Here is an 18523-nt window from a genome sequence, read left to right as displayed (position 1 = left end):
CTTTATGGCATTAGACTTCAGATATACTCTTTTACAGCAGCTTCTTGCTCTCTCCCTTTCTCTTCTTAGTTTCCTCTGTCAGCATCACCTTTTGCTATTTTCACCTCTGACATGATGTCTTTACAGTCTGGTGAGCCTGGTTACATAGCCTGCTTGTCCATCTCTGGTTGTTGCATGAAACTGGGCTGGAAAACTTGTTCAAAAAAAGGGACACCATTCACCTGATTACAGGTCAGTGTGGCATCAACATGATTTTAAATCTTTTACTTAAAAGTTACACAGTGTGGCTTTAAACTGATTTGAGTTGAGAGCTTTAGCTTTAGTCCTGTGCAAGTGGTGGTCACATACACATCTCTGACTCTGGTGCATGCTCGGATTATTTCCAGCTACTTGCACACTGTGGAAATCCTAAGCCACGCCCCTCTGCTTGACTTCCGTATTGTAATCTTACCTGAGCCTGAGGAGGTGAAGAGGACTGCAGCCCCACCAATAAACTGGCGGTGTTTCAAGTATCACCATAAAACCAGTTAAAAAAAATAAAAAATCATAACAGTGTCAGGACTTGTTGTATTTCAGGTAGGTGAGTGTATTTCACAGTGTAATTAACGTTGACAGTAATGTTTAAACATTAATGACAGTGATGTTCCTATCGGATGTAACAGGTGACTGTTCCTGTTTCATTGGGCGGTATTGTAGATGATAATACAGTTAATAAAAGATGCAGTTATTAATAATGTGTTAAAAGCTGTGACCCGGTACAAGCAGATCCGCAGACCTGAGATCAGCTCGATAAGGTGCTCTCATGTGTTTCCGGTAAAATGATGAATGATCTTTGCACGACAGAGCTGGGCTGATGTCAGTTTGACATTTTCAGGAAAGTTTTTCTGAATGATTACAGCAAATGTTGTGACCTGCAGCAGCAGCAGCAGCAGCTCTGGGATCAGCTGATGACCAGCTGACTAGCTCAGCAAACCGATCAGCTGATTGTTTTCACGGGTAGTGGCAATCCGGCCATGAAAAGTGTCTTAAATAAGGGGAAACCCTGTGATTGCGTGACCTCACAGGTTATTTTGACTGATTACATTGCTGCATTTTATTTTGGAATATTCAGCTAACAGGTTTCTCCTCCTCAGTCTGGTTTTTAGACACCAATGACAGTCACAGTTTGAATATTACAACTTTATTATAGTGTGAATACAGAATGAGATTTAGACTTAAGACCACTGAGGTACCCTAAGAAATAATAAAGAGAAAATACAACAGGGCACAGGTGAATTACAGTGTTTTGCCTAACTGCATGGGGAAATATCTGAATAAATATATTAACACGACTATTTATGACCTGCAGTAGATTACAGTAGTTCTGCTGTGTAATTTGTGAAACTTGTCCAGATCAGCAATATCAAATAAATATGACATTTCCTACATGTTTTTATTTCAACACATCAAACTTTGTTCTGCTTTTCTTTCTTTCCTGGCCTCAAAAAAACAGTTTCATTGTGTCCATAAATGCTTTTTATTGTCATTTTATCCTCTGTGTATGAACATCAAATAATGTGATATGTTTTTTTAATGTTTTTGTAGAGATTATTCCCGGCATAATGAATGTACGGAGAGTGGAAAAGACAGTTTTGAGTGTGGAGCAGTCAGAGGGAATCGGTGCTTATGCTCGCAGGAGCATCGGTAGAAAGGAAGTAAGTTTCTTAACATGTAAATGTACAACAAAGTTCATCTGTCAACCATATAATTAAAAATTTAACATATCAGCTGTCATTAAAATTGAGTGTTGTTTTATTTCCAGCTGAGAAACCTGGATCCTTTCCTGATGTTGGACGAGTTCAGAATGAGCAAACCAGCAGGTTTTCCAGACCATCCTCACAGAGGCTTTGAGACGGTCAGTATTTGGCTATACTTTTAGAAATTGCCAAACTATTTAATGTGCCGGCAAATATTCAGAAGCTCGAGAAATATAAACATTTGAGTCTCTATGTGTAAAGTGGTTGTTAAATCAGGTCACAGGTTGTTATATCAAACATTCCTCTCTTCTCCAGGACACCATGCTTTATTCACCTCACCAAACTATTTGTGCTATCTTGCCTTCATCAGGATGATGTCTGAGACTGTGTCTGTACTGATACTAATGAAAAGACATAAATTGTAAATAGACTGCACCTATAAACCAAAAAATACAAAATTCTTCCCTCTAATATGTTGAAACAATAACCGTATTGAACTAATAAAACAGCAACAACAGGACCAACAGGCATTCATGAGCGGTGAAACTCCTACTTTGATCACTAGATGGCGACACAAGGACAGTGTGCAGAAAGCCAAAGTGCCACTTGGCCTCACACAAATGATGATTTTGGTTTATAGAGTTCATTATACAGAAAGTCTAATATATATTAGAGATATAATATCTGCTGGTGCTGTTAAGTTTGTGCAACTTCAGCCCCGGAAAACTTAAGGTGAAAGGTTTTAATGATGAAAACTCACAGAAAAGAAAAAAATTCCATATTTTGAAACAGAGGAATTACCCGACTGTGTTTTTGTTGAACCACCTTTGGTTTTGTGGTTCTTCTGAACATTGGAAATGAAAGCATTACGCCTCTACTAATGCTAATCTTTCTTGACCATTGTGACTCATGTACTTACATTTTGACCAGTTTATTAAAAATAAAGAGATGAAAAAATGAACATTTAAGACCAAAAATGTGATCACATGACCACGGCAGCCTCTTCTACATTCACATAATAAAAATGAAGCACATGTACATTAAAAAAAAAAACACAGTATTTTACAGACTCTCTCCACATAAACCAAGCACTCATGATGACTCAGCGTTTACTCTCACATTTCAAACCACCTCTGTACAGTTCAGAAGCCACAGCTTCCCATCTTCCATCTTAATTTCAGTGCTAACTGATGAGAAAGAAAATTGGTAATCAGTTATTTAATTGACAGAGAAGTAATTGATGACTTGATTGATAACTGAAAGTTTTTCTTGTGTAAAAAAAGGTTTCTGGTGGTTACAGCTCCTTAATGTGAGATTATTTTTGAAAGGTGTCTGTTTGTCAGACAAATTAACATTTTTAAGACTTTACATCAGTCTGTTTTATAGACTCACTGTTTAGTTTTTTTTACTTACAAATAGAATATTCACACAATTTCAGTGTTCATAATGTTTCAAATCTGGTTGTAATTGAATGATCCTTACTTTAAAGCGACACTAATCGACATTTTAAATGACAAATAACAATGACAGTGTGTAATGTGAAAGATTTGTGTAGAAGAAAGTTGCTCACAAGGACAAACCTACATAGAAACATTCATATTCATTCAAATATTCAGTCATGATCTTAAATATAAGGCAGCATAGGCCGACTTTATTCAGTTATGATCAGTTCACATAGGAGTTTGGTTTATTCCCAATAAGATGATTATTTATTGAATAGAACCAGTTCAAGAACCAAAGCTCATCACTGCAGCTAAAAAACATGATCAAGAATTTATTGTAGCAGTTTCTCCTCACTTGACAACTCTTGATTATTTTGAAAAGGAAATGTCTGGGGACATTGCGGTTACTAGTTCAGTGGTGAAATCAGTTGAAACGGACAGTATGTCCACAAACATCTGCAGCTTATCTTGGCAGGAGCCCAAAGAGTGAACAAAATGAAAATCAGACGACATGTTTTATGTGTCCTTACAGGATGTCAGTGAGTAGGCGAAATACCGCACTGCTGAAAGAATGTGGTCACATGTAATCCCAGACCAGCTCTGAATGTGGGCCTAAGCCATCCTCAATGCAATCTGCAATCACACCTGTACTAAGAGCTGTCCACTTGTAATCAGATTACCCAGGACGTATGCAATTGATAGGACCCCACAGGGTCAATACCAGGTGTAAACAAGGACATACTGTAATACTGCTCCATGTTTGCTCAATGTGTTAATATACAACACATTAGTGATGACACCTTTATGAGGCAATGTGACAGTGTTCTTTTCAGCTTCTTCCTTTTCCATGATGTGACCACATCTATCTGATTATATAATTAATCTAATTTATTTTGCAATGGAAAACTACAATTAAATATGGTTTGGACCTGTCTTTAATTCAGTAAGTGAACAACTACACTTCATCTTCAGAAATTGACAGCCTTTCCCTAGACTTTACTGGTTTATGCTGGATGTCTGAAGGAAGTGGGAGAGTGTCTAATTAAATAACTTTTCATTTCAGGCCTTAGGAATGGAACATATAGTCTGGTCCCACTCTTTTAGTCTTTCTGTGAACCACTCTTTGAAAACAACTTTTTTTTTCTGGCATAATACTGTTTATTAAACTCACACTCTCTCAAGCCTGTCATCTGTTTTTTTTAAATTATGGCTTAACTCTGTTAGCAGTAATACTACTACCACACCGATGAATGGAGGTAATGGGGCAGGTTGGACTTGTACTGTAGCTTCAAAATCAAACTCAGCAAACCCAGATAATGTTCTTAATTTGCCAGACTTTCTTCCAAGTGTATTTGATTTGGCAGATACAACTTATATATCCCGGTGTGGGTGGACAGGACTAGGCTACACTCCCAGCATGCCTTTCAGCAGGTGTGTTTGCTCACACTCACATGCTTTTTGAAAGCGCACAGCTGTAGAGACACATCACAGGCAGCTCACTGCAGGGGCCCAAGTTTTCCTCCCTTAGACAGATGTTCACCTTTAAACTCATGACCCCACAATCAACGGTTCTCTTCCTGTCCAGTCTGACCACTGGGTGGGTGAAACGAGCACACACGTGCTTTTAGTGTCGAAGCAGCACTTGTTTCTAAGTTCATGGCCTGAGTTAAAGAAACCTGGAACATTCTGGTGCACTTACTGCAAAGAACGTGCTTCATCCACGTCTTTACATTTGTTTTTGAAATGCAACTAATTATTAAGTCCTTGCACAATTTTGCAATAGCTGTTTATGTTACATATGTGTGTCTCTCCTCAAACAGGTTACGTATGTTTTAGAGGGGATCACAGCGCATGAGGACTTTTGTGGCCATACAGGACGACTGAAACCAGGAGATCTGCAAGTACGGCTTATGTGGTTCATTTTTATGATTTTCTTTATTGAAGGAAGAGTTTGATGCTTGTTTGCTTCCATGCCAAGATTCATTCCAATGTTTGTGTTGTGTGAATATGAAGCTAGACAGTTATCTTAACTTAGCACAAAGACTGGAAACAGGGGAAACCACTATAAGATAATTTTTTTTCAAGCTTTATTTTCGATAGAGACAGCTTATAAGGGTGACAGGAATGTGAGGAGAGAGACATGGGGAGTGACCACAGGTCGGATTCGAACCCTGAGCTGCTGCAGCAAGGACTGAGCTTTCCTTCGTACACGGGGCGGTTGCTCTACCAACTGAGCCAAACAACACCCCGAGCCATTCAACTTTTGGAAGAATGCAACTCAATGTTACGCTTATCAGACGAGTGAAACCCTCCACAGTCAACCTGAAATGTCACTAAAACTGAGCACGATCCCGTCCGGCATTCATAGACTACACTATGATACTCTACCTGTTGTGTTAGCTACCTTGCTCGTAATTTACACTGCAAAATAGAGATACCAAGAAGGTTCCTTTGATTTGTGTCCAATGGTTTGAGAGATAGAGAGAGAGAGCGAGCAGTAGTCGAGTAAGGGGGACTTGATTTAGTCTGAATATGGCGTTAGTGCTGCTCAGCCAAGACCCTCATGAAACCAAATAAAACGTGTCATTTATACACTTTTTATGCAGATTAAACAAATAAAATATGGCATGTTAATTACTGATATTTGGAGGTTTTATTACCTCTGGACAGAGCCAGGCTAGCTGTTTCCCTGCTTTCAGTCCTTGTGTTGCGAACCTAAGCTGACTGGCTGCTATCTGGAGCTTGAGACACACAGACATGAGAGATATCGACCTTCTCATCTACCAGTGATCAAGAAAGGAAAATATTTTTTCAAAAACGTTTGACTATTCCTGTAATCTGCCACTAATTAATGGTTTCCCCTTCTTTCACATATTAGATGCTATCTAACAGTGTGATCATTGTTGTCTACATGTATCCGTATCTAACAGTGTCTTTAGTTTTAGTCATTAACATGAATCAGAAGCATTTAGTCCGCTTGTTATTAACGTAAATTAAAGAGCAGAACAAGACTTAAGCCTATTGGCGTACAAATCCCCACAAACTCATCACATATGCATTATAATGTTGTGCACTCACACTAATTGGATATCATGCCCTGTGGCTTGTTTCCTGTGTTTTCAAAGTAATAAAGTTGCATTCACACACACACACACACAGACACACACACACACACACACACACACACACACACACAGGCTGCTGACTCAGCTTCAATCTGTAGAAGAGGTTCAGTCAGTTCAGCTGAATTTGCTCTCAACCGCCATGTGCACCTTCTACAGCCTCGGACGTCACGTTGGTCCTTTAGAGAAGCTCAAACACTGTCTCAGATTAAAGCACGGTTTCATTAAAGAAGGTGGAGGAGGACATCAAGTCATCAACAGGGAAAATGTTTCATAATTTTGTTTGAATTAATTCCACATCTGTATAAAAAAGAAAACAAGGATTATTCTGTGCCTGGAAATTCAGTTGAAAGAAACCATTTTAGTATGAGCAGATTATTTCCATGTTAGACTGCATTATATTATCTAAGATATTTTACATTTTTAAAACATTATAAACACGGCACAGATCTCTGCTCTCTTGGTTTGTGGTCATCCTCTGTTGTATTCCAAATGTTGTATTATCCAGCAGACAGCAAATATCCAGAATGCAGCAGTAAAAGAAACCAAACAACGCAATCAATGGTCACAGAGGAATTATCAGTGCCCAGCTGCATTAAAGCAAAGCTTGAGAGTGGAAAATTACAGCTGGACTAAAGAAGAAGCAAAAGCTGTTAAATAAACTTTGAACCAGTAAATCATTACCTTATTTATTATATTTAAGAGCCTGACAGAGGAATGTTTCTTTATTTTACTGAAAATTACTCTTGTGTTGCTCTACACTTCACGTAAACACCTATAAGCTGCAATCTGTCATCATGGCGATATCAAATGTTCACGACTTTAGTTGAACCTTGTGCTAATTAGTTCCAAACACAAGTATGACTGATGCTGGGTTAAGTTTTACAGTATTTCAGCATTAGCAATAGAAAAGTTTTATGTAATCATAATTAATTAATGTGGATTCCATGGATCTATAGTTCTTCCATTTTCACTCCACACACAGATCTGGTTTAAGCTTTCTGACTTGAATTCATAACACAAACATATATCATATTTCCATCCTGTTTTCTGCATTTTTTTCATTGTCTGATGTTCGGCTGATGTTCGCGTATCTTTTCGACCACCATATTAGCAGTAGTAGATGGAAACATTTTCACATTTTCTTTTGCTCAATCCACTCAAAAATCGATCAAAATGTGCGGTACGTTTCAATGGAAACACTGCTGATGTCTGTTCCGCCCAATAGCTAGATGAAAAGTCAGCAGATAATTAGAAAACGTTACACAAAATTGTGAACTTCTGAATCAAATTTTGTGTCAGGGCACTAGGTGAAAAGTCACCAAAGTTAATATTTATGTCTGTACAAACATTTGTTGAGCTATTTCTGTCTGAACTAAAGTGGTGGACCAGCCAACCGATCTGCAGTGGCATTTGTAGTGCCACACCACATGCATGGGCAATGTATATATGTGATATCACCCTCAGCAGATTGTATGTGTGACATTTGTGTTTGGTATATTTCAAATATGTATCTATGTCCGCCAGTGGATGACTGCAGGAAAGGGGGTGGTCCATGCTGAGATGCCCGTGTCAGAGGAGCCGGTGGTGGGGTTACAGCTGTGGGTGAACCTGTCCAGACGAGACAAGATGGTGGAACCAGCATACCAGGAGCTTAAAGGCTCAGATATCCCCAAACCGAGCCAGGGAGGAGTGACAGTCGCTGTGATATCCGGAGAGGCTTTAGGAGCAAAGGTGTGTGTCCACACATGTGTATCTGTGTGTGTGTGTGTCTTCACCTACAGGCTTGTGATGTCACTGCGACATCATTAAATCAAACCACAGCCAGGAGAGCACTTTGAAATCGAAAAAGATGTTTACTTTCCTAGTAGCTGTTGATCTCATGGAGATTGCTCATTTGCTGGATGCTCGAGGCAGACAGGAAAAACTGACAAACAATGACATAAATGAGCATGCATGTGTGTGTGTGTGTGAAAGAGAGGATGCCTGTTAGCCACACTATTTGACTGGTGTGAGTGTAAGAGTTTGAATAGAGGAAACAGTAAATGAGGAGCAGATTGGATTGTCCAGGCCTGCGAGGGACGACTTGTGTTGGAGTGTGGGCGTTTGTGTGTGTGTGTGTGTGTGTCCCGACAGTATAAAGACAATCTTAAGCACCGTTAACAGTTTGTAAATGTTGTTATTTTAACAACACATCACAATGTGCATCTGATAATAAAAACTGAACAGAAGTAAGAGGAGAAACTTCAGTGATGAAATCCATAAATAGTCAAGGTAATTAATATTGATAATTCAATTTTGAAACTCACTTTCCTCCATTTTTTAAAGCCCCTGTGAGTAAGATTAAAAGTGACACCCAGTGGTAATAAAACCTGGATCCTTTCACAAGGACTGTGTTATTACTTAAACCTGCAATAACAATGTTTTTTTTTGTTTTGTTTGTGTGGGTAAACCTTCACATATCATATGACATTTTATGTCTCCTCCAACTCATAATGGAATATCTGGCTCCAATGCTCCTCTGTGCTCACCAGCTTGTCACTAAATGTATCTGTCTTCTGGTTTGGTGCTGAGATTTTTCTCTGAAAGCAGCTGCATGCTGCAGCCAAACTGATTTGAATTTCTATACGTTTCAGATAACATTAATAATGATATGTATTTATTGTTTTTTAACAGATGACGATAATCATTTTGCACAAAAAAGGAACAAAGAACTCCAAAATTACCCAGGCACTTTCATTTCCTTCACTTTGCTCACTTTCTCACCCCTGTGTTTCCTGTTTGCAAATCCTCAGTGCTGAGGTTTTTATGGTCATTTGCATCAGCTGTTGAGCTCTATCCATAAACAATGAAACTACAAATGACAGATTCTGACTTTGTATGTGAAAAACTATGTGATTATTTATTTAGGTTATGGAGCCAGAACATATGATGTGGGTAGCAACAGAGCAATGCAACTACGGTTTATTGTTCACAACCCATTTGCAGGGAAAAAAGAGCTGGTGGTTCTTAAGTTTTCTGTTCTATACAAAATATAAAAAAAGGTTTAAAGTTTGTGGCTCTATGTAGAGAAAATACGTATGTTTTCTGACTGACTTTTTACTTTTTCAAAAGTCTAAGGTATACACAAGGACGCCAACCTTGTACCTAGACTTCAGAGTGCAGGCAGGGGCCGTGCACATACAGCCAGTTCCTTCAGGTAAGAGGATAACATTTATAAATACAATAAAGTGTGTCTGTAAATGGTTGGATGATAATAAAAGTTCTAGAGTATTCTGTAAGGTATTCTGAGGTGTCCCTGCAACAACCTACTTTACCACAAACCATATAAAATACTGGAAACATACCTTGAAAATGAAAAACAGTTTAACCTGCTCTTCTTGTTTATTTTAATTTATTTTTGATGGAAACCATTTTGTTTGTTTGTTTGTTTGTTTTGATTTTTTGTGACAAGGGGCATAAAACGTACTCTCTTCAACTTGAAAATAAAACGTTAAATTCATAATTAATAAAATTCACCCCTGCCTATTAATAAACTTCATTAATAGACTAAACAGTACATTAAAACATGTCTCTATGGCTAATTTCCCTGTTCATTACAACTATACTGAGGCTGAATTTTTATTCAACTCACCTGTTTAAATCATTTTAAGGCTTAAAGTTATACAGAATCAACAGCATGGCTGCTTTGATTGACAGGTGGGTGCCATTACAGGCAGCTTGTTTGAGCTCCCAGCTGTTAGCCGGGAGGCGGCAGAGGCAGTTAAAGTTACAGTTAGCAAACTTAAAGCTGCGCTGTCAAGTTTTCTTGTAAACAAATAAAATTTGTGAGACCTGCTGAGAAAAATATTGCTCCATGATGATACTAGTAGTCAAAAACTCCATAGTGCACCTTTAAGGTAGATATTGCTGGAACTGCTACTTCAATAACTAATATCTAAAGTGTGTTGACATTTAATATTTATCAATATCCTGTAACTATCAACACAGTGCCCACCTAAGATTCCTAAGATTTAGAGTTTCTCAGACATTTGCATTTTACAGGCTCCGTTCAGAAGGATCCAGGTCAGTATACACAACTTTGATCATTTTGGACAAAAAACTCTGCCCCCTTTTTTATTGGACATCCTGAAATACCTCTGCCGCAAAGGCTGAGGGCAATGTTGGTACATCCTGTTCCAGGTGGATATGGGGCAGGGCTTTGCCTTTATATCTCTCGACGTTCACTGGACCTTGTCGCTGCCTGGTTGGCCTCTGCGTCGGGCCTCTCTGTCAGTTGTTCACCCTGACCCACCAGCTCCTGTCAGGTTTGGCCTGGTAAACACCAGATCACTTGCGAATAAATCATTTATCCTTCGACTTCAACTATCCGACTGTTTTTATCCTCCTTCACCAGCTTTGAACTCAGTCTGTCTGAGCTGGGACACCCTCACACTGTGCTGTGTGCTGTGGTCTATCGGCCTCCCAAATATAACAGAGACTTTTTAACAGATTTTTCTATGTTCTTGGCTGATATTATGCCAAAATATTACCCGGGTCCTTATCGTTGGAGATTGTAAAATTCATGTGTGTTGCCCTGAAAACCCTTTGGCACGAGACTTTTTAAACATCATTGACTCTTTTAATCTCATGCAGTCTGTAGTTGGGCCTACACACTTGATCTTGTTTTATCTTATGGTTTGCCTGTTCTTAACCTGGAGGTCTGTGAGGATACAGAGGCTCTCAACTCATGGTTTCTCGACACCTGGCAAACTGCAATAGACATTGCGGCTCCATTGAAGACCAGGCAGCAGAAAGCTAAATCAGAGTCTTGGCTGAATGAAACAACCCGCACTGCCAGACAGGAGTGTTGAAGAGCTGAGCGGAGTGAAAAAAAGGACAAAGTGTCTTTCCAAATACTGAGGGATGCTGGCGTCCTTACCAATCCACTGTGAAAGAGGCAAAAAAAAAAAACATTTTTCTGATATTGTTCTGCTAAACTGTCATAAGCCTTGTGTGTTGTTTAAAGTGATCAACTCTGCTCTGAATGCACCACGGACTGGAATTGATGCCTCTACTGGTGTGTGTGAGAACTTTCTGCACTACTTCATTGATAAAGTCACTTCCACCAGAGCACTTATTGCACCTCTTGTTTCTGATCCTTCAGTGTTTGTCCCCTGCTCTGCTGTGTTGGACACGTTTGACCCTGTGACCCTGCCCTTTGTGCAGGAGATTGTGGGTCATTTGAAGTTCTCTGGCTCTCCAGATGATACTGTCCCACCCCGACTTTTAAAAGGAGAGGTGGGGCATTGGGGCATCTTGTCTCACAGTTATTGATAGCAGTCTGTCCTCTGGAGTGGTCCCTGTAAATTTAAAAGACATGCATTTGTGACGGGAGTGTTGATTTTATGTGTATACATGCATATTTTTATCTTGTGCGGGCAGTATTTTATTTAATTTTATTGTTTTTTATCTTTCTATTGTCTACTTCATGTTTTTATTGTCTTTGTATTGTGTTATTTATTTATTGTGTTTTATCATGTTGTGCAGCACTTTGGAAACCTTGTGTTTGCTAAAAATCGTGCTATATAAATAAAGTGGATTGGATTGGATAGGTTTTAGATTAAAGACTACACTCTAAGTTTCTAACTGTGGAGGAGTAAGAGAAATGTGGATAAAATGTTATCAGCAGGCATTTATAGTTCTAACAGAAACACCTCAGGGCTCGTAAAGCTTGTAAAAGCTGTTGGAGGACACGACAGCTCAGCATTTTACATTAACAGAGAGCGAGAGAGCGTCATGGTGAGAAAGAGAGCTTTACAACACAAGGAACATTTAAATTCACTGCTACTTTCATTCATTTTATTCATCTGCCCTTAACCATATAATACTTCTTCTGCAATGAGTGCTGACCAAATGACCAAACCTAAATTTAGGAAATATGCTGATTAGAGCATATTTTGTTAGACAAAAACATTGACAAAGCTTCCATCATGTCTGTAAGGTAAATATGATATTACAACAAGCAGCTCATTAGTCTAGCTCAAAGCCTGGAGGTGGAGGGTTACAGCTAGCCTGGCTCAAAAAGATAACAAAATCCACCCACAACTTCTAACTCTCACTAATTAACATGTTATCTTGTTTGTTTAATCCATACACAAAAAAACAAGATTTTTTAGAGGTTACTAGCAGTGACCAGGCAACCGTGCATGTAAATGTTTACACCTGTCAGATAGCATGTGAAAATATTTAGCCACAACCAAACTTTAGTCTGTTTGCTGCAACCTGTTTTAATTCAGTGATGTGTAAATCTTCACTTAGCTAGGCCAAGTTATAAAGGCAAACAAAAAGTCATCTGAAAAAAACACAAATAGTTATTTTTATACTTTGTACGAATCAAACAAACTTTTAAGTATTCCTTTAAACTTTATTCTTACTTATTCTAACTTAAACCGACTGATTTAGTATGTCACTTCCATATACTGTAGTTGGGGGACTCACAAGGACAGATTAGAAGAAAATCAGTCAAAAGTGAAGCAGTAGAAATCTTAGTATGGGCCAAGCTCTCCTTGTGCTGTTATCATGCCGTGGTTGGGAGGTTTGGGGCCAGACAAAAAGCAGCATCTGGCTCTCCAGATCAGGTGTTGGGCTTATAGCTATCAACCCCATCCTGTGAAATACTGTCCTGTCACAGAAAGATAAATATAGTTGCATTATGTTCCACAGGGAATGAAGAGTATATGATCAAGTATCAAGCTACAAGAAACACTGGATCCTACATCATTTCCCATAATATCATTGCACTGCATTTTTCTCAGTGAATCTCGACGTGGCTCTTTTACTCTCTCAGCCATAACAGCTAGCTGTTTTCAGAAAAATGCTCTACAAATATTCTTTAAATGGCCGACACAGTTAGCAACTTAGTGGAGCATTCGGTGGCTAAAGAGCAAGATATTTCCCTCATGAGTTGGTAGAGACTAAAAAGATAAGAGAGTGAGTATTGGACTAAGATTCGCCATGAATGGTAATGTTGCTCAGTAACTGTTTTCCGTATCAATTTTAAAACTGTTTCATCAACATCTTCATTGTACGTGTACATAAAAAAATTCTGTTTGTGACAGGATGGACTGCATTCATCTACACTCTATCTGGGTCCATTGATGTTGGTGAGTTTTGTCTGACTAATGTTCTTGGTGAAAGGCCCACTCTGTTTTTATGTAATTTATGTTTTGTTATGTTATGTTTTATTTTGTTGGAAGAAATCACTAATAAATTAACATTCTTAGATAAGGCACTCATTTCACTCACTTTCTTCCTTGCTCTTCCTGCTGCCGTATCTGTTACAAATATGTGTGTGTGATCTTAGTCCAATTGTAACTTCCCGTCTACATTCAGCCAAATGCCTGTTCCACTTTAAAGCCTGATGGATTCATTCTGACCATGCTGCAACCTCTGTGAAGTGAAGCGCCAAAAACTGCAGTTCCTCGAAAGACCAGTTGAGGCTGGCTACAGAACGAGTCAGTCTCCATAAGCCCCCATGTTAAAATATCCAACTCCACAGCAGATGTATTATATTTAGGCGTTACAGAAGGCTTGTTTGAACCCCCAGGCATCATTCGGGCTACAGAGGATCCATTTTTAGGATGTGGTCAAATAGTCAAATTTGCTTAGGAACCTAGTATTAAAGTATTAACATAGTCACCATGATAAGAGCTGTTCGAATTCTCTAACTGTTAAGTAAAGGAGCTTCAGTGCTTCCTTTATTATCTCTTTTAGCATAGGATACACCAGACCATCCTTTAGGAAAGGAAAGGAGGTAATGCCGCCCCACAATTCCTTGTGGCAGCAGCAAAAAATCGGCGCACCGGTCAGTCGTTCACAACCAGAAAACATTAATGTATTTAAACAGTGTCAGTCGTTCACAACCAGAAAACATTAATGTATTTAAACAGTGTGATGCCGCCTGCAGCAGAGAGAGCGTGTGAATATGAACATATGTGTTGACGTGATGAAGTGCGTTCACACACAGAGTAAAAACTGTTTCTAACTGTGACATCCAGCGTCCTGCAGATCATCATGAAGTTACCATTGCTGATTAATCATATCTCTTTGCCATAACTTGTTAATATGTTTATACATGAGTGGACAGGAGGGTGACAGGTGATAATGATGTCATATTTTTCACCTGGTTTTCCACATTTATATTCCCTGCATTAAACTACATGCTAAGAGCGCACTGGGAGTATCTAGTAAGTATCTCAGATGTGTGTTTTGTAGTTCATCTTCACTATCTTCATATAATCACCTTACTCACATGCTATACGCGCTATTGTATCACTATTTGACATATCATGAAATACTGTATTTCTTGCTTATTGGTCGACATTGTGTGATCAGGGAATTCCCCTTGCATGAGAACAAACCCTTTCGGACAGAGCATTGATTTTCAGAGGGTTTCTTGGTTCGTTAAAACGTGTTGTTTTCAGTCAGAATTCCCCTTTTTTTATTATTCTTTCATAAAATTTCATTATGATTTGATTAGTCTACATCGTTACACTGCAGGATCTCTCAGACTGGTTACAATTGCTGGCAGATGTTTTGATGACACGAGAGGATTAAAATGGCTGCTAAGATTAAAGAAGTTATTTGAATCTTAAGTCTCTGACTTTACGTGTAGTCTGTGGCCAAATCAGGACCAGCTGGCTTTGATGAATGCGTTGACCACAAGTGGAAGTGTCTGGCTTTCTCAGCATTTAGTGTCAGTATTGTAAGTGTTGCAGCGTGCAAAGTGCTAAACTAGGCCAAAATGTCTGAAACTCACAGGTGCCTGTATTACTATTGAGTGGTTGTTATGCTACATAGACCCGTTCTATATGGAAATTATTTGTGTATTATTATTACTGACATAAGCAGCAAGTAAGCTTGTTTTAGGCGAAAACAATAGGTAGTAATACCAATGTCTGAACAGGCTTCATCTAATTTTCTTCCCAATTTTTTATTTGGTTTTCCCCAATGAGGAGCTCCTACTCTCAGAATGTTTAATTTCCCATTTGTTTTCCGAAATACATCAAAAAGAGCTCCAAGACCACAAACTTTAATCAGTCATCTTAAATAGCATGTTTATTGTGTGGTTTGTTCCCTAACATGACAAAACCACCCTATTTTGCCAGAATAAAATGTGAAGAGCTCTCTCAGCTCAATATTTCTTTTTCATTTCATTGTCAATACAGTTATGAGTAATCCTGAGGCAGTATATAGAGCGGTTTCTAGCATGTTTCTGAAAATAATGGGAGTGGTGGGTTTATACGTTTTAATGGGAATTAATGTCACAATGAAGGGAAGATAAAAAGAAGTCAGAGTATTAATAAAAAACATGGTATTGTAACATTGAATGGTATTGCAGTCCTGTCAGTAAGAACGTGGTACATAAATGTAAATATTAGGATGAGTCTGAATAGTATTGACCAGTCATCTTTGAGTTGTCTTTGGTTGAAAAGGTCTGTGTACAGAACAAGAAAGATGCTACATTTGGTCGAAGTGCAATTCCAGAACCCATCGGCCATTGTCTGATGACGATCTTTCTAAAATCTTTTTTTATCTGCATTCATGTGCAGATATCTGTTGATAGAGAGGAAGTCTTGATATGTCTAGAGGCTAAACCGTTGTCCGATGATAGTCCATGGGTTCCAAGATGGGGTTGTGTTAGGATCAAAGTCAATTAAAAACATAATTAATTTAAAATGAAGAAGACAAAAACTGTGAACTTTTCTTGTTTTCAAGGCCCAGATGAGGAGCAGCAGAAGGTAGAGCCCCATCACACTGTGGTGTTTGGAGATGGAGACTGTGTCAAATTTCAAAACAAGGTGAGTTCTCTGGAACCAACCCAAACCTTTTCCCATAACGCCCAGGGCCGGTCCTAGCTATGGGCAATGTGGGCGGCCGCCCAGGGCGCATTCTCCGTGGGGGGCGCACGAACGCCCGAAAAAGCAAAAAACCTCGGTAATTTTCGATACCGCTCATTAAGTTAGCGGAGTGGGAGCGGGGTGTTGACAAGGCAGAGGGGGGCGTCGGACAGACCGATGGGGGCGCACGCATCCCTGGGCGCACGGCGCATCCGGGGGGGGGGGTTCGCCCAGGGCGCAAATGTGGCCAGGACCGGCGCTGATAACGCCCCTTTTTAGAAAGGTGAAAATATGTCCTTTCTTATATTTAGGGTTTTACTGATGTGTTTTCTTGTTGTTGTGGAGAAACTGCTGAAAGTCAATGGCACCAGGTCAGAAGGGAAGAAAGCATTCAGGAGCCTCTGATGTTGAAATATTTATTGACGCTTGATCAAGAAGAATTAGAGACACTCTCAAAGTTCATCAGAAGTGCCTGAGTCGGTCTCACATTCTGCCCAACTCATGCTCATGCTGGTGGTCAGACTTTAAACGCCTACAGATAACACCACAAATACTATGTCTTTACCCATGTTAGTGTTACCGTCAGCACATTCTAGGCTGGAGACACTGTTGTCTGTTTATGTTAAAGACACGTCAACGGCAAGCTATCTATTATGTCTAGGAAGACAACGTTAGGTCAGTTCAACCCTGGCCACCGCAGTGTTGAGATAGGCTGGCACCTGCTGTTCTCAACCAAAGCCAAACAACTACGTCTGCCAAGGACCTCGAGGCCCACACGTGACCTTGTGTAACCTAACTATAGAAACACTTGTTGACTTCCCTTCTTACTTCATCATCTTTCCTTCATCATAAGTTCCTTTCCGTTGTATCATGTAAAGCCTCCCACCTCTTAGCTAGCTTGACCCTTCCCACCTGGAAGAGTCCAACTTAGCACAACTTTTTTTGGTTTGCATTCTGCCTCCATTTGGCCGATCTAAGTGACCTCTACCTTATTTCAGTGATGATGTTTTTGCCTTTGACTTAATCTTGTTAGGCTTAGGTATCCATTGTGTAATCCCTCAATATTTTTCAGATTAGTTTTGGTTTCCTGCTAGCCTCCAGAATCAAACATTTAAATGGACTTGACTTTTTCCTCATATAGATGGTGCTTTGTTTTTAGGTTTATACTTGGGACACACACGCTGGGCTTTCTACAGTTTTATTTAAAGAGCAACATGGAGAAACCCTACTTGTTGTAAATATCAAGTGTTTCATGAGAAAAAAAAATCCAAACTCAGACAATAGTCAGAAAAAAACAGTTTTGTTTTGACTTTGTTTCTTCCATCATCTTGTGACCACACAGTTTTATCCTGGGGATCTATTGTTGGGTATCCGATCACTAGATTGGGAACCACTGATTTGAAGAAAAATACAAATGAAAGGCTGATCGCACTGCCTCGTATTTCCTCCTCAGGGCTCTGAAGTTTCCCATTTTGTGCTGATTGCTGGAGAACCAATCAAAGAACCCATGGTACAACACGGTACGTCGTTTGTGTTATTCCCTCTAACAAGTCACTGAACAAAAGAAACGCTCTGTTTTTTTCAGACATCACAGATAGACCCTTACCAACAATACCTGGAATTTAATACATCACTCTGTTGTATCTGCCCTTCAGGTCCATTTGTGATGACCACAGAGGAAGAGATCAGAGAGGCCATCAGGGACTACCAGAATGGCAAAAATGGTTTTGAAAGGGCCGTAAACTGGAGGTCCAAGATCAGAGATTCTGTCTGAAGATTATATATTGCACTCTTGGTGAAAATGTTCGCCTTACATACCTTTTGCTATGTTAAGAATGTGGGAGTGGACAACATGCTTGATTGTTAACAGTCAGTAGTTTACCCTCTCCCTTGTAAAATATAGATATTCATGGAAAATGTGCGTCTCACTGCTCTCCACTCCCCTTGTTAAACTGAAGCCTTATTACATTTTCCTTCTGCTGTTTTGAAATAACAATGTAGCAGAGCTGTTATGAAATTCTGGAAGCAGGTTGCTTTTATGCATTGATGTTGTTGTAAAGATAATTTAACATAATGTATGATGATTTTACTTATGTTTTGATGTTTTACCACAGAAACATGAACCCAAGTCATCCAGCTACTATAAAACAAAAGCAGTTTTTTTCCAGCTGCTTGATATCACATGACCTCGATTAACCAAAAGTCTTTACAGCCCACAATAAAATATTATATTGTAAAACAAAATGTTTTTGCATGTTTCGTGAAAGCAGAAAAAGCTCAAGCTGCTGTTCCTCATTTGCATACACATTATGAATATTGTTCTCATATTTCCTACATTATGT

The 18523-nt window shown here is 39.2% G+C and overlaps 1 protein-coding gene across 2 annotated transcripts; it reads left to right on the top strand.

The window, feature by feature from the left end:
• Positions 1–122: 122 nt before the first annotated feature.
• pir (pirin) lies at positions 123–18416 on the top strand. Of its 2 annotated transcripts, none has more exons than XM_019278048.2 (10): positions 123–580; positions 1585–1694; positions 1802–1894; positions 4999–5079; positions 7828–8034; positions 9415–9499; positions 13401–13445; positions 16060–16142; positions 17635–17701; positions 17837–18416. In XM_019278048.2, the coding sequence occupies exons 2-10, from the start codon at positions 1602–1604 to the stop codon at positions 17953–17955; spliced, it is 873 nt and encodes a 290-aa protein (XP_019133593.2). In that variant the 5' UTR covers positions 123–580; positions 1585–1601; the 3' UTR covers positions 17956–18416. The 2 variants fall into 2 exon arrangements, with proteins under 2 accessions (XP_019133593.2, XP_019133592.2); XM_019278047.2 differs by having other exon boundaries at positions 124–576; positions 1587–1694.
• Positions 18417–18523: the final 107 nt, after the last annotated feature.

This window comes from Larimichthys crocea, chromosome VIII, assembly GCF_000972845.2.
Source record: "Larimichthys crocea isolate SSNF chromosome VIII, L_crocea_2.0, whole genome shotgun sequence".
In the NCBI taxonomy this organism is placed as follows: domain Eukaryota; kingdom Metazoa; phylum Chordata; class Actinopteri; family Sciaenidae; genus Larimichthys; species Larimichthys crocea.
The sequence above is the reverse complement of the archived record's forward strand: the minus strand, read 5'-3'. Positions and strand labels throughout refer to the sequence as shown.

Excerpts from the sequence above, each read along its gene's own strand:
- pir (XM_019278048.2), top strand. The coding sequence starts at position 1,602 with ATGAATGTACGGAGAGTGGAAAAGACAGTTTTGAGTGTGGAGCAGTCA. Across the intron at positions 5,080-7,827 it reads TGAAACCAGGAGATCTGCAA|TGGATGACTGCAGGAAAGGG; the intron begins GTACGGCTTATG and ends TATGTCCGCCAG. Across the intron at positions 9,500-13,400 it reads CATACAGCCAGTTCCTTCAG|GATGGACTGCATTCATCTAC; the intron begins GTAAGAGGATAA and ends TGTTTGTGACAG.